Source organism: Triturus cristatus, chromosome 1_2, assembly GCF_964204655.1.
Source record: "Triturus cristatus chromosome 1_2, aTriCri1.1, whole genome shotgun sequence".
Lineage (NCBI taxonomy): Eukaryota > Metazoa > Chordata > Amphibia > Caudata > Salamandridae > Triturus > Triturus cristatus.
In genome coordinates this window covers 294,230,080-294,244,688 of record NC_140580.1, presented here as the reverse complement: position 1 = coordinate 294,244,688, position 14,609 = coordinate 294,230,080, and the positions used below count along the sequence as shown (strand labels likewise).

Here is a 14,609-nt window from a genome sequence, read left to right as displayed (position 1 = left end):
GTTAACTTCCCAGGTCAACATGGCAGTTTAAAACTGCACACACAAGCTCTGCAATGACAGGCATGAAGCATGTTTAAAGGGCTACTTAAGTGGGTGGCACAATCAGTGCTGCAGGCCCACTGGTAGCATTTCATTTACAGGCCTGGGGCACATGTATTGCACTTTACTAGGGACATAGAAGTACATAAGATATGCAAATTGTGAATAAACCAATGTTACCATGTTTTAAGTAAAGAGCACATGTACTTTAGCACTGGTTTGCAGTGGTAAAGTGCCCAGATTCCTAAAGCCAGCAAAAATGAAGTTAGCAGCAACAGTGAAAAACAGGAGGTCAGAAGGCAAAAGTCAGGGAAATCGCGGCAAGGATGACAGGTCTAACGGTAGCCCTTCCAAAAAACATTCCATGCTAAAGCACTTAGTTCCTTCGGTGAGGCCCCCAATCTGAATGTTGGTTCTCAAAGGTTTTCCTCCTGTATCTTCTGTTCACTAGTCAAGGATTGAGATTCTGTCTTGCAGTTCTCAAAGTGCTTCTTGAGGAATCAAATCTTGTTGTCAGTTTCCTGTCTGCTTCTAATGCGAAAACTGCCAATTTCTTCTGATCCTAGTTAACCTTACATCAAGCACTAGAGTGTCAGTGTTTGCTACCAGTGCTGCATGAGTATCCTGTTTAGTGAGCAATATAGGTTCAATGTCAGCAGTTTCAATACACCCCTGTGCTTCCATGCCCTGATATTCGATTGTCAGCTGTCCCCAGCCACTTACCTTATCTCGCTCATTCTGCCAATCTTCTACACATCTTCCCTTCCTTGCTGCCCATTACGTTTTCTCGCTGATTCTTTCCCTCATACACTCACCTTTCCCCCTGCACACTTCCTCACTCCCATAGCCTGTTACTTTCTCTCAGTGGCTCTGCCCCATTTGCTTCTATTTTTCCCTTCATGTTGTTACTTCTCATTGGGTTGCCACATGGCCAGTCTGTTACCAAAATGGCGGATATTTTTAAATAAAAGCTGGTAAAAAACCCTTGAAACTGAACAAAAGCTCAAAGTTATTCTTGTTTGAAATACGTTTAAGCAGGTAATACAATCCAGGGCCACTAGAATGATGCAACTATTTGGCTGTGGTGTTTTTTTCGCATAGTTGTAGATTTGCTGCATTTGTCACATAATCTATCATCTGCCTCATTATCTGCAGATTTTAACCCAAAAAAATTGTTCTTAGCTCAAAAGGTTCAAAAAGTACTAAAAATGCAGAGACCTGTGTTGCCGTGCATGGCAACGCCCTTTACAAATGGTCACTGGTCACCTTTCTGTTGCTTATTTTTTGTATTTAGGTATTAAACCGGTACTAATGATGTACAACCAATGCTTAGACAGTGTAAACAAATGTAAAAATTACAAATAAACAAAGTAATACTATCACAAAATGTGTTGCATTACGCTGGGTAATTTGCCTTTGCCTGTCACATAATTTACTCAACCCTGCTGCATATTTTGGCTCTCCCCTGACGCAGAATTCCAATGGCCCTTCATATATCCCATCAAAAATAATTCCAATTAATATACATAATTCCTAAATTATTATTAAAGCTAACAGAGTCTTTCTCTTTGCTGCTCAACGTTTGGCTGTAAATAAATCGTATGATCTGACTTGACTTTTGATGCTCATTTGTTCAATGCAATAATTGGTGGCTTCACATTCACTCTGCTCCAGATGACGTCCTATTGTTGTCTATAATTCCAGGTGTGTATTGTGAACTCTTCAGGACTACTGTACTGTCTGTAACACTCACTATACTGTGTTCATTTTGAACCCTTCTGCCATTATACTTTGGTGACATTATAAAATAACATGAAATTGTTCGAACAATCAAGATAACAGAGTTGTGATTGAAATTTCCAAAAAGCATTGTCACATATGTTGGTTTTCACGTACAAGTCTCGACCCATATGTATTTGAAAAAGTGGCATCCCCATATACATCTATTATATGCCCACTTTAAATTTACCTGTCCCCTGCATTCTCTACAGAAGCCTGTTGTAATGTGGGTGTATTCCTTTTCGTTTGTATGATACCCTGTTCTTCCTTGACGGGAAGGGCAGGCTTTACATCACACCTATAAACCCTTTAACATTGTCAGTTTCATCGCTGTTGTCATGAAGATACAGCGATTAGGAAATAAAAGGACCATGCAGGGATGGCTTCTGAAAGTAACAAGCATTGGTAAATGCATTAGGTTTCGCCTATTGGATTAATGTAAAAGTTAAGAGGTGTTGGAGCAGTGTATAAGTGCAGGGAGAATGGTGTGAGTGCTCTCTGTGCAGGGTGAGTGGTGCTTGAATAAAGGCTGAAGAGTGTGTGAGTGCAGGGTGAAAGTGCCTCAATGCATGGTGATTGATGGCATAGAGTTCAGTAGTGCAGAGTAGAGTGGCAGAGAGTGCAGAGTAGAGTGGCATAGAGTGCAGCATTGCAGCCTAGAGTGTTGTAGAGTTCAGTAGTGTAGGATGGTTTAGAGTGAAATGGCGTAGAGTAGAGTGGCGTTGATCAGAAAGGTGCAGAACAAAGTGCAGTGGAGTAGAGTGCAGTGGCATAGAGCGTGGAAGAGTGCAATAGTGTAGAGTGCAGTGGCGTGGAGTGAATTGTTTCAGAGTAGAGTGAAGTGCTGTTGAGTTGAGTGGTGCGGGTTAGAGTACAGTGGTGTGGAGTAATGGCATGAAATGGAGTAGAGTGCATAGGCATAGAGAGTATTGGCATGGAGTGCAGGGCCATAGAGTGCAGTGTTGCAGAGTGACGTAGAGTGGAGCTGGGCAGAGTAGAGTGGAGTGCCCTAGGCTGGAGAGTGTAGAAGAGAATGCATTGGCATAAAGCAGAGTGGTGCAGAGTAGGGAGGCACAGAGTGAAATGTCGTATGGTGAAGTGGCATAGAGTGGAATAGTGCAGAGTGGAGTAGAGGGCAGTGGCATGGTGTAAAGTTGAGTGGTGCAGAGTAGATTGCAGTTGCTTGGAGTGGTGAAGAATGGAGCGGCGTAGAGTGGAGTGAAGTAGAGTGGAGTATGCATAGTGTGGTAGGATACTGCCATTTCAGACAGCACATTTTCATTTGAAATAAGCATTACATTTGCACAGACATACAGTCTTACAAAAATAAATGATAAGGTGTGGAAATGGCATCACCTAGTGTATTGATTAGTTTTGATCATATTAAAGTTTTTGTTTTCAACACACCTCTGAATTAACAAAATATGTGCTTTATTTGTGATTTACCAATTCTGATATATTGTGAAATACTTTCACAATTCACTTAAATGTTGTTGTGTGCTACAAAAAAACAATTTCCTTAACCCAGTTATCCAACAAGATTATCACATATATCCTCTCACTTTGAAGTTCAAGAAAGAAAAGTAAACACCAAGTTCCCTTAAAAGACAGAGCCTGACATTTGTCCTCTGTCTTTGAATGCCCAGATCAACACAGCGGCTTACTGTAATGCCAGGGATTTGGAACGGACAGCATCAGCCCACCCCACGACTCCTGACAGGGGGGCGGGATGGGGGGCTGAAGCACTTTCAGCCCAATGGTTGTTGCATGCCTGGATAGAGACGTGAACAGTGCATGAGAAGCATAGAAACTATGTTTCAGTGGTAGCGTCGCTGTAAAACAAATGATAAGGGAAGACTGACACAGTGTATTTACAGAAGTAACATAAGGATTTCCTTGAAGAAATTGTGTCAGAATAATGAAATCACTCCCAGCAAAGTTTGCTAAGGGCAAAATCAGTTACAGAATTCAAAAGACATGAACAGACACATGGAGCAAATGCCAGGTTAAGAACCAGAAGAGACATGGAGGCTAACAGAGTTTGAGCAGATAGGGCTGGTGGGATTTCTCTGACTTCTGTATCTATGTATATCGAAGATTAGTGAGCTGGATGACAGAAGCAGTAAGCTAATGAAATACCCTGTAGAAAATTCTTGAGCCACTTTCCCTTTAAATTTACTCACTAACATACCTAAACAACATTGACATGGTAAACAAGGAAAAGCACATAAAGTGTAGAAAATCATAAGAATAAACTTCGTCAAAAGTATCCTTATTTTGACAACCGCAAGCAGAGTTGTCGACTTTTCTGAACGTGCGGCTAAAGAAGCTTTACATGCCTAAACTAACTTCTTGATTGCAGCAAGGTTTAAGCTGTGGCTTTTGCCTCAAGCAAACATGTTGAAGAAGCTCCTTTTATGAATCCTCAGAAGCGCCCATTTAACTTCCGGTTTTGTGGCAGAACTCTGTTTTAATAAAGTAAAGCAAACATTGCACATTAAACATTAACTGCATAGAAATCGGCACAACATGTTTGCGTATATCAAGAAGAATGTTGTCACAGGCAACTTAAACTGGAGGACTACGACCTTGAATTCAAGCTCACTAAATAAAACACTGCACCTAAAAAACCTAGGCCCAAAACACAAGGCCTCATTACTAGTGGGCCAGTGTGGGAGTGCTAATTCCATATAAATGCATTTACCAATAATGGGGCACTGGTTAACTTCAGGGTTCCGTAATTAATGAGGATTTTGAGTGAACTCTCAAAGACTTTAGAATGAAAAATGTCATAGCTATCATAACAGGAAGTTTCAATTCCATTTAGGACACGGAGGCTAGGATTATGCCAGCCTTTCTTCATTTATTTCTCCAGAAGTCAATAAAACTTCAACAATGAACAAACTACATTTCCCAAGAATCAATGGGAAAGAAACATTTAACGTATCATAATGAAACCTATTTGAAAGTAGAATCGGAGGAATAATCTGCTGCATTTACGATATCTTCCAATCGAGATCCCATTGAGAAGGCCTTAGATGCCTTAGCCCCGCCTTGCAGATTGTGCACCAAAAGCTTTAGGGTCAATCCTTTCCTCCTGCATTACCCCGTGACCCCATCTGGCAATTGTTGAAGAAGAGACTGCTTTGTGAGCTTTTCAAATGAAAATTAACAGCTGATGCTCACCTGCCGGACAAAGTTCTGCTGTCATAATTTCATGAGCTTTAATGCATTGAATCATACACAACTTTGATACATCCCTAATAGCTGGATATGATACCTCTGTAGAATTACGTGTAGTTATCCTGACAATATTGAAGGTGACTGCGGGTGGGCGATAACCTCCGCTCCACCAACGGAGTTTGCAGAGTTTTTGCCACTCCGCGTTGCGCTTGTAACGCAGAGTTCTGCCAAAACCCTGCCAACCACCGTGTGACAGAGTTTTTTCTCGTACGTAGCTCACCAACATTAAGTTGGCGAATGCGAGCGAGAACTTGCATTCCCTAGCATGATTTTTGGGCGCTAGCACACCACCAGGTGAGATATTCTCAACGCGGGCGGTCTCAGCAGGTTACGACCGCTTGTGATGAGAATGCTGCCGCTCGAGTAGTAAATCTACTTAAGCGGCAGAAAGAAGCAGCACCCTGTGTGGTGCTATTTGTGCTGATTTTACAGCATGGAACAAGCTTCTGGCGCCACAAAGTCAGCACGAGCAGTGCGACGTGCCAAATTCCGCCCAGAAACTAACAGAGGTTTTATTTAACCACACAGAATTCTACCCACCCCTAAAGGGAACTTGCCAACCTAAACCTTTTATCTGTTCCATCTACCCCAGCCTTGGAAAATAGAAATTGAGCTTTTCTTGAAAAGCCAGGGATTTCCCATCATTTCCTGTAATCCTCCAGGCGAGGGATCTCCAAACTTTTCTGTAGTGAGGACCACTTCTGATCAATGAAAATCATTGTGAGCTACTAATGGCCAAACAACATGCACATTTTTTCTGAGCAAGCCCCCACACTTAGTTTCATTGACTTTAAGCCTAATTTATTTGGAGCCCATACTGTGGTTCGAACAAAATACAAAGAGTTCTCTAGGGGGAAGGAGATACCCAGTGAGTGAACTGTACAACATGAAACCAGAAAACATGGGCTTAATCCTGGCTCCCCTCTTCAACAAACTGTGTGAACCTGACTTTGTTAGTAACCAGCTTAGGCTGCTAGCAGACTACTGCAATCACCAGAAATACCAGTGGGACCTATAGAGCACTTCAAAGCTGTCAGCACTCTGAAAATCATAGACTGTGTTTTTGTGTAACACCTCATCCACCACACAGCTACGCCCAGCATCCCATAACAAGATAACCGCACCTTGGTGTTCATCAGGCAATACATAGAAGCACTTCCCACATAGGATCACAAACTAAAGATAACACTTCCAACCACACACCCTACATGGCATAGCTTGCTGGCCATGTAGGTAAGTGCGTCAGGGCCACTCATTTGGTTAGTAAGTGCTATAAATGCTGCAACACAATGCCTCCCCTGTCTTCATTATCACACATGACAGCACTTTGAAATGCATCAGTATAGAGTGGGCACTATACAAAATCTTTCCTGTGTGACTATAAAGCTCTGTGTGTAGTAAAAACAACCTAGACCACATATATGATACACATAAGTGGCTTCCCTTTCTTGTCATCAGAGATAGAGGGAGTCCATGATGTTTAAAAACTACTATCACTTCTAAAAATGCCTCTCAAAGAAGTGATATAATCTGATATCCTGTATTTAAATTCTGCTGCGTGTTACAGAAATACACTCTGCATTTTAATTCAATTCACTTTTATTTCGGTTAAAAACCATCAAAACCATATATAAAACATTTCATACAATGGAGTTCAGCACAGTTTCCAATGTTGATCCTGCACCTTTACAGCTCTTCATAAGTTCAGTAAATCTCAATAAATCAGGATTGCATAAAACAAGTGAGAAGGTAAAACATACCAGAATAAAATCAGTCACAAATGGGCTGTTTATTAACATTTCAGACCTTTTTCCATACGTACCAAGATTGTGGCAAAGAGATATCTCCTAAGACTAAAGACTATAGTCAGAAATGTACTGAAGTTAAAATTCTTAGTGCTTCTTGGCATTTCCTAGTCCCCATATTACGACACATTGATTTAATCAATTTCCTTCTCTAGGAGGCATAAACTGAACAGGAAAGTAACACATGTGCAAGATTTTCCTAACATTGAAAGTGCATAACGTGCAATAAGCCTCCCCCTCAACGATAGGACCATATGACCATCTGGTCGTATTCGATTTGATCTGTAGAATGCCAAAGTGAAATGTCATGTACATTGAGTTTGCCAATTGGGTTTGTAAAATGTCCAAATATGATTCAAAGCGAGGGGATGATTTAATACTCAGAAAATTTGCAGTTAATCTGCCCAAACTGGAACTACACTGAACACTGTTTAGAACATATTCCCAATAGGTTTGTTTTAAGACCATCTTAGAATTAACTGTTCAATCAATTAATACTTTATTTCGCATTTAAAAAACAAATGCATAAAAAGTTCAGATAAAAATATACAGACATATCAATAAATTATCATGAGTTATCATAAAAAACGTATATCTAAAAGAGAAAACATTATTCATAGTCCCTTAAAAAGCAACGTATGTAAATAACCTCGCTAAATCATCTGTATCTTAATACATTTAAAATTGATCATAGTGTGCATATTATGAATAATTTAGCATTTAATGTTTGCTAATCTGTGGGTTTTAACTGCTGCACACAAGAACGAAGCCACCACTAAGTAAACATACGTAGTGTCTAGATGTAACATAACACACAGTGCTGTAATATAATTACGCAGACAGAATTTCTTCAAAAGAGGCATAATAAATCTTTTCCTCTCTGTTTCATAAAAATTGCAAAAATACAGTATCTGTGTGTTGGAAACCGGGCAACCGGGTTAGCAGTCACCAGGTTCCCAGCACAGTGGTAGCTTGGCTCGAGCGGTTGGGGGTCAGGCACCGTGTTAAGCGTACGTCACACCCTCACAATAACCATGCGTTCATCCATGCCAAAAACGACACTACACCGTAAAAATTATGAAAGAAAGTAGTTTGTCTTTATCTTATTTTCTCTTAGTTGCAGGTTTCAAAACATACATACAATACCATAAGACTTTTCCTGAAAATAGCAGGTCAAATAAATAATACCACAGTGGGGTTTCAATAAATTGGATCAGGTCATAAATAAGCAAGGAATAAATAGGGGTGCAATAAATACAGAGGGCAAATACATACTGTCAGACAATAAATACAATGCAGGAATAAATACAGTCAGACAATAAATAAAACACCTTCAATAAATAATATAAGCAATCAATAACAATTGCAAATCAGATCACATTTATGAGGTAGTTTGGTTTTACTATGCCCAAGTACAGCTTGTGGTCACTGGGGTGGCCTGGGGATGTCCCCTCCTAGAGTGGCTAAGGCTGGGGCCTAAGCTGAGGTAGAATGAGGGTAACCTAAGGTTCTGGCTCTCCCAACTACACAGTCCCTCACAGAGGTCCCTGCACCAGTCTCAGTTCACCCCCTAGCACTCCCAGGCTGGTCCTAACACCCCTCTAGCCCCTAGAATGGTCTTTTAGGGCTCCACAGGGCCTCAGATGCCCTTTCTACCACTTACTGTCCCTTCTGCGAATATCGGCTCCGCTGGCGCCGAGTCGACGCCGTGAGACGGTTCCGGTTCGATGTCGCGTCGATCTGTTCCACTTGACGCCGTGTCGATGCCGTCTGGCGGTTCCGGTTCGATGTCGCTGGGCGGCCTTGGCTCGATGCCGTGTCCTGGCGTCACAGGGTCACGGTCTCCCCGCTTCCGGGTGTCTCCGGAGTGCGACCTCCACCCCCGACCTCCGTCGGCTCCACCTCGGGTTCCGGCGACTCCGGAGTGCGATCTCCACTCCCGACCTCCTGCGCGCTTCACCTTGGTTTCCGGCGACTCCGGAGGGCAGACTTCACTCCCCCGTCGACGCCTCACCTCGACCTCAGGTGACTTCCTACTCGACCTCCGGTGACTCTCCACGACCTCCGTCGGCGCCCTCTCTCGACCTCTGGCGGCTCCGGGTACGACGTCTGCTTTCTGTCAGCGCCGCTTCTCCACCTCGGGCTCCAGGTCTCCAGGCTTCTCGACGTCAGGACTCCAGGAGGACACTGCTGTACAGGTCAGGAACTTGCTGTTCTTCCTTTGTAAGGCCTGTTCCAAATGTTCAGGTCCTTAAGATGGTTTTTCTGGTCTTGGTCCCACACAGGGCTCTAGGCTGGGCTTGGTCAGTAGGGACTAGCATCAAGGGTGGGTTTCTGGACCCCACTCCAAGCACTGGTTTCCACCCCTGCTGCCTCACTCCTTCCTCCTTCTGAATCTCTGTCCTCTCTCCTCTCCAGTCAGCTGCCAACTGCCACTCTGAGATGGCCTCCCAACATTCTAAACTGCCTCTCCCTGTCACAGGGTTCCAGAATGTTACGGAAGGTTCTAGAAATCTCCAGTGGATTCTGATGATGTCACAGGTGACAATGGGTGGCCACCATTGTGTGTCTCAGGCCCTCAGACAGAAGTTCCAGGGGTAGGGAAAATGGCTCCCTGACCCTGCATCAACACTAAAAAGTCTGGTGGTTCCCAAAAAGGAAAAATTATAATAGGGTTTGAGGCAAAAGTGGGACAAAATAAATAATGATGAGGAGGGACCACCCAAAGGGCTGACAGGTCTAACACTGTGCAATTGTTTGCTTTGAACGAGAGTCACATGGACATTGTCCCAGTTGAGACTCAGAAATCACATTCACTGGATTATCCAGCATTAAAGTTACATAGCCCAACCGAAGCCTTATTAAATAAAAACAATAGTGATTATTATTCACACAAGCAAGATACGAAGATGGGCCGTGCACCAAAGAGGGTCTCTTATTATAAGCAATTACCATTAGCTTGATTTCTGTGCTCCCTTTCTTGTGCCCATTTCTCTAAAAAAGAATTGATTAATGTTGCCTTTGAAAAGGTTTCACATTGCGTGGGGTGATCATACAGGACCCCAACCCCAGAGATTCCAGAGTGCACCTTAAATAGTTTAGCTACGTTATTTTGTACCCATAAGCCAGTTTCATCACATCATTTATAATACATCAGTTTATCTGTACTGCCTCCGGTTTCCAAATTGACAACCAAAGTAACAGAGGGGCCATTTTAATTGTATCAGAAATATAGGGTAAGCCTAATTCTTTGTGTGAAATTACATTGGTCCACGCCTTGGGGACAGACAGTAACCTTTTAGTTAACCCATCCTCTATTTTTTGAACGGTGTCCACGTTGGTTATACCCCAGATTGCTGCCCCATATGTAGTCACAGATACAGTTTTTGCCTTATAAATTTTGACCATCTCTGGTATTGGTTTGTTACCCAAATTTGATGCAAACCTGAAGATTGTGGCTATGCTTTTATGCATCTGTCTAGTCCTTGAAGACACCATCATTTTCCAATTTAAACTATTATCAAAGATGGTGCCTTAATATGAAAAATTAGGTACTATATCAACTTTTCCTCTGCAATAGCATAATTTCCTTTCGTTTTACTTTTTCCAATGCACATGATAAAAGACTTCGCTTTATTCACATGTAGATCAAGGTTTTCCATGAAAGCTACATAATTAGAGATGTTCTTCTGTCGAGTGGTATGTCATTCATTATAGAGGAGGATAAAGTTAGTTACAGTAAGCTCATGTTTGGTTACAATTTTCGCTTTGATTAATTCCTATTGTGGCCCTTGGAATCTGGCACACAGTTTCCTAAAGAAACCCGGGGGCACCTGCATCAAAAATAGTGCCTGTTGACATCTGAAGAAAATGCACTTTCCAGAGGATAGCACTCCCCTGTCCATCCACATACCCAAGATGAATTCGGAGGCCCATCTTTTGGAGACCTGTGCCATTCAGGATGGAGTAGTACATCTTGAGTGATTGACATGTGGTCAAGAAGCAGGTGATCAGCGCTAAATTCACCTGTAAAGATTTTCTCCAGGATGTGAAAATTTAAAATTCGGATAAGTGGAAGGATCAGGGGAATGGCGTTTATATTTTGTAGTATGCGAGGTCAACTTTAAATAGGGCTGTAAAGGGTAGAGATAAAAATGTTCTCTTTGCTCAGTCCTACACCTCTAACAATTACCAACAATAAGATCACTAGAATGTATGTTTGTTTGATGTTGACTATGGTTTTGCGATCTTGTGACATCATTCATGGAATGGCTCTTTGAATAGTTTTCTGATTACAATATACTTTGTATCAGTGTGATGTTCCTTTAGAAACAAATTCTCTTTTTGGAAGTTCTCTGTGATCTTTTCAGATGTCTCCCGTGGTCATCACTCTTGTCTCAAATGAAGAGCACTGCCTTCTCGCCCGCCAGGATTCCTTTCCCAAGGGGTTGTACACAGCGATAGCAGGCTTCTGTGACATTGGTAAGACAGTGAGTGAGCTGACAAGCGACATAAACACGTGAACCAGTGTGATTTGTATTGAAAAACATGTTTGTTTTATTTACTTGTTAACTAATAAGGTTATTGCAACAACTGATAAAGATGGTTAAGTCTGCTATAAAATGTTTCTTCTTTTCTCACTCTTTTTGTAATTGGAACTGTCCATCCATTTTCACAACTTCCACACACACCTAAGGGGCGATTTGAGCGACAAGACCAAAGATTGAATTGTCTCAATAGAATTAGGAGAATCATCTACAACACATGTCCTCTTTCTTCTCCTTCATTGCCTACAATGAACTTCGTGATTTAATCATTCATGGTTTCACCTGTTTTATTTGTCATGCCTTTCAGCTAGCAGTTCAGTGACACAGAAAAAGAATTTGCTGCACAATTACCTTGTTCATTATTAAGTTTTGCAAAATAAATATAAAAAAAAAAGGCAATGGGTATAATTGCAAATTGTTTGTTCGCAATATTACTAATCACTCATTTACATCACTCAGTTTTCGTCTCTCTTCCTTTGCAACTGGTTGCCTCCCATCAGAGGCAGGGAAGTATTCCCTAAGCTACGATCTGTTGCCAGGCAGATAGTCTCATGGACATTCAAAATTCCAAACAATAGGGGTTGATCCTCCTCATTTAACCACATATTGAATCTGTATGTCTTTTGCAGAGATGTATAGAACTTTAATGTGGGCTACCGCACTTAGCTTCCTGTAAGCATTACTCTCTGCATCTTCCCACAAAAATGCAGTCTTTGATCTGGAAATTCTGCACAATCTATTTGCTCATGGCCTGGTCTGGAACATGCTCTGTCCACCTCACGTCAGTTTCGGGACTGTAGAGTCCGGTTCCCAACTAGTTGGTAATAGGAGAGAGCAGAAAAATTGAGCAAATAAAAATTAGAATCCCAGTGAATCTGGTATTTTTTTGTCCTTTCTCTCTACAGAACCCATCTACCCATTTGATTGTAAGCACATGACATGTGATAACTATGCATGGCTGAAAAAAGATATAGAAAGAGGGCTAGGAAGGTTGGGGGACCCAGAAGTAGGGTGCCGTTCCTCCGCGTGAAAAAGAAATACTTGCTGGTACCACCATACAGAATGTTAAAGTGACATGATCATTTTGGCGATACCTTTTTTTATTTTTTATTTCTGACTGTGGTACAGGCATTTCCAACTCTGTAGGGAGTGAGATAGAGACAGAACTAAAAGTACTTGAAACTCACTTTCTAACCCTTTCAACCTTAATCAGACCAGACTAAATGGACCTAAGAGGATGGTGGTGACTCGGTGAGAGTGCATATTCATAGCTGAATCTAGTGCTACGATGTAGGTTAATTGTCTTTTCTTTCTACAAAGAGGTATTATTCATATTCATGTTCTCGCCCACTTGTACAGTTACAGAAGGTAAGTCTTAGGGCAATGTTTATTGTGTGAATGTATTTAAAAGCTGGGTATATAATGTGGTGTTTACTTTATGTACTATCATGTGTTGTGTTAAGTTAAGAGAGATTTGTACAGCACTATATTGCCACTAGTATGGTCTTGCAGCACAAGCCTGTTCGGGTATCTTCAACCCCAGGTTTGAAAATTCTGTCACATAAGGGAATCTTTCTTTGTTAAGAGTACTATAATTTTGTAATTTGTGTTTGTTCCTGGAAAATACAATGATATTTACATTGTTCATATAACAGCAGCACAAACTATCCTGGAATCAATTTATGGGTGGTTTAGGACACTTAAGTATACAGTAAACCTTTGCAATAAAAGCTTTGGAAACCAGGGGTTCTCCCTTGTAGGTGTCAATGTTTTTTTCCATTTTTTACTCATAATTTATTAAATGTCACTGCCTCAAATTTTTAATGGGCTGATTTTTAGACATTCTTTAACGATTTTTCGTGGTACTATTTAGTTAACATTCAGAGGCAGTGCTATATCACTGTTAACATGATGCCAGAAACAAAATACTTTTTCCAGTGAAAAACTACCTTTTAGGTCGAAAACCTGCCAGATAGCAAAGTTGTCTGGTTGAAGAAGATTTATTGGAAACTTGTTGATTGCTGACCAAGAAAGCAACTACACCTACAGCTTTTCCATTGGCTTTTTGTTTAGTCACTATTATTTTCTTGGTTTTCTTTCAATGGAGCATATCCTTTTTACCATATTACTTGGCTCCTTTTATCCTCCCACAAGTGTCTTCTTTTCATTTTGTTTTCATTTCCTAAAAGCACTCCATGAGAGTGCATGTGCTCCCCCAATTCGCTCTACCTTCGCGCTTCTCCCAGCACATTTATTTTCATAACATTATAAAACTTTTATTCTCCACAACTTTGTCCTTCGAGATGATCGCATGCACGCTTTCACTTTCATACAGCTTTATCATTCGAGCCGGTCGCCTCTTTGCTTTCACACCACATTGCACTGTCTCTTGCTCATTCTCTTCCACCACCCCTCCCTCAATGCTCTGTCTCTGTTTGCTTCCCTCCACACTCCCTGTGTTATGCCCACCCCACCTAGGGTCTCAGTATTGCTTGCCTCGCGCACTACTGTGTTTCTTCCGCCTGCTCTCTTTGTAGCTTTCCCCTTCTGTCCTGTTTCCTTCCCGTCCATCTGTGATTCCAGGCTCTGTGTTGTCTCCCTCACCTGCATGTTTTTCAACCACGCCCTTGTGTTACTTATTTTGTTTCTTACCAATCCAGCTCAGATCTGTAACTAACAAGAACAAGCATTTGCAATGCAATAGGTCTCGCATTTGCTAGAGTTAGTGCTATTGGCATTGTAAATGAAAATGTGTTTAATGTAAGTGTTTGTGTGGAGTGGAGTGGACAAAGTGAGGTGTAAATCAGAGGGGAAGGTTGAGAGTGCACCGGGAGATGTAGTGGCAGAGGGCAGGGTTAGAGGAAAAAGGAGGGACATGGGGACATCAATTAAATAAACGTGAGGGGGGGGGGGGAAAGCGGTAGATGCAGATGTGGATTAATGAGGTAGCGTTTGAGGAGAGGAGAGACAGATATAAGACGAGATAGGCTGAAGAGAAAGGGGGGCCATGAGACAATCCTATTATCCTGGCCGAATTAGTAGCATTTGACAAATCCGCCATTAGTGTCAATATGTATGCAGAATAAAGCTGAGCAGGACCCCAAACGCTTTTTGTGTTTTGAACCATTTTTTTCTCTCTGCCCAGGCTGCACCAGGTATTTCAGTACCTCTAGGAATGGAGCACGTCCTTATCTGG

General features: G+C 41.7%; 1 protein-coding gene across 2 annotated transcripts in view; it reads left to right on the top strand.

Annotated features, from left to right (window-relative positions):
* Positions 1-14,609, top strand: part of NUDT13 (nudix hydrolase 13) — a 620,793-nt gene that overhangs the window by 408,293 nt on the left and 197,891 nt on the right. For both annotated transcript variants that reach the window (XM_085603801.1, XM_085603802.1), the window contains exon 7: positions 11,237-11,348. In XM_085603801.1, the coding sequence (XP_085459927.1) occupies positions 11,237-11,348 (112 nt within the window). The remainder of the gene's footprint in view (positions 1-11,236; positions 11,349-14,609) is intronic.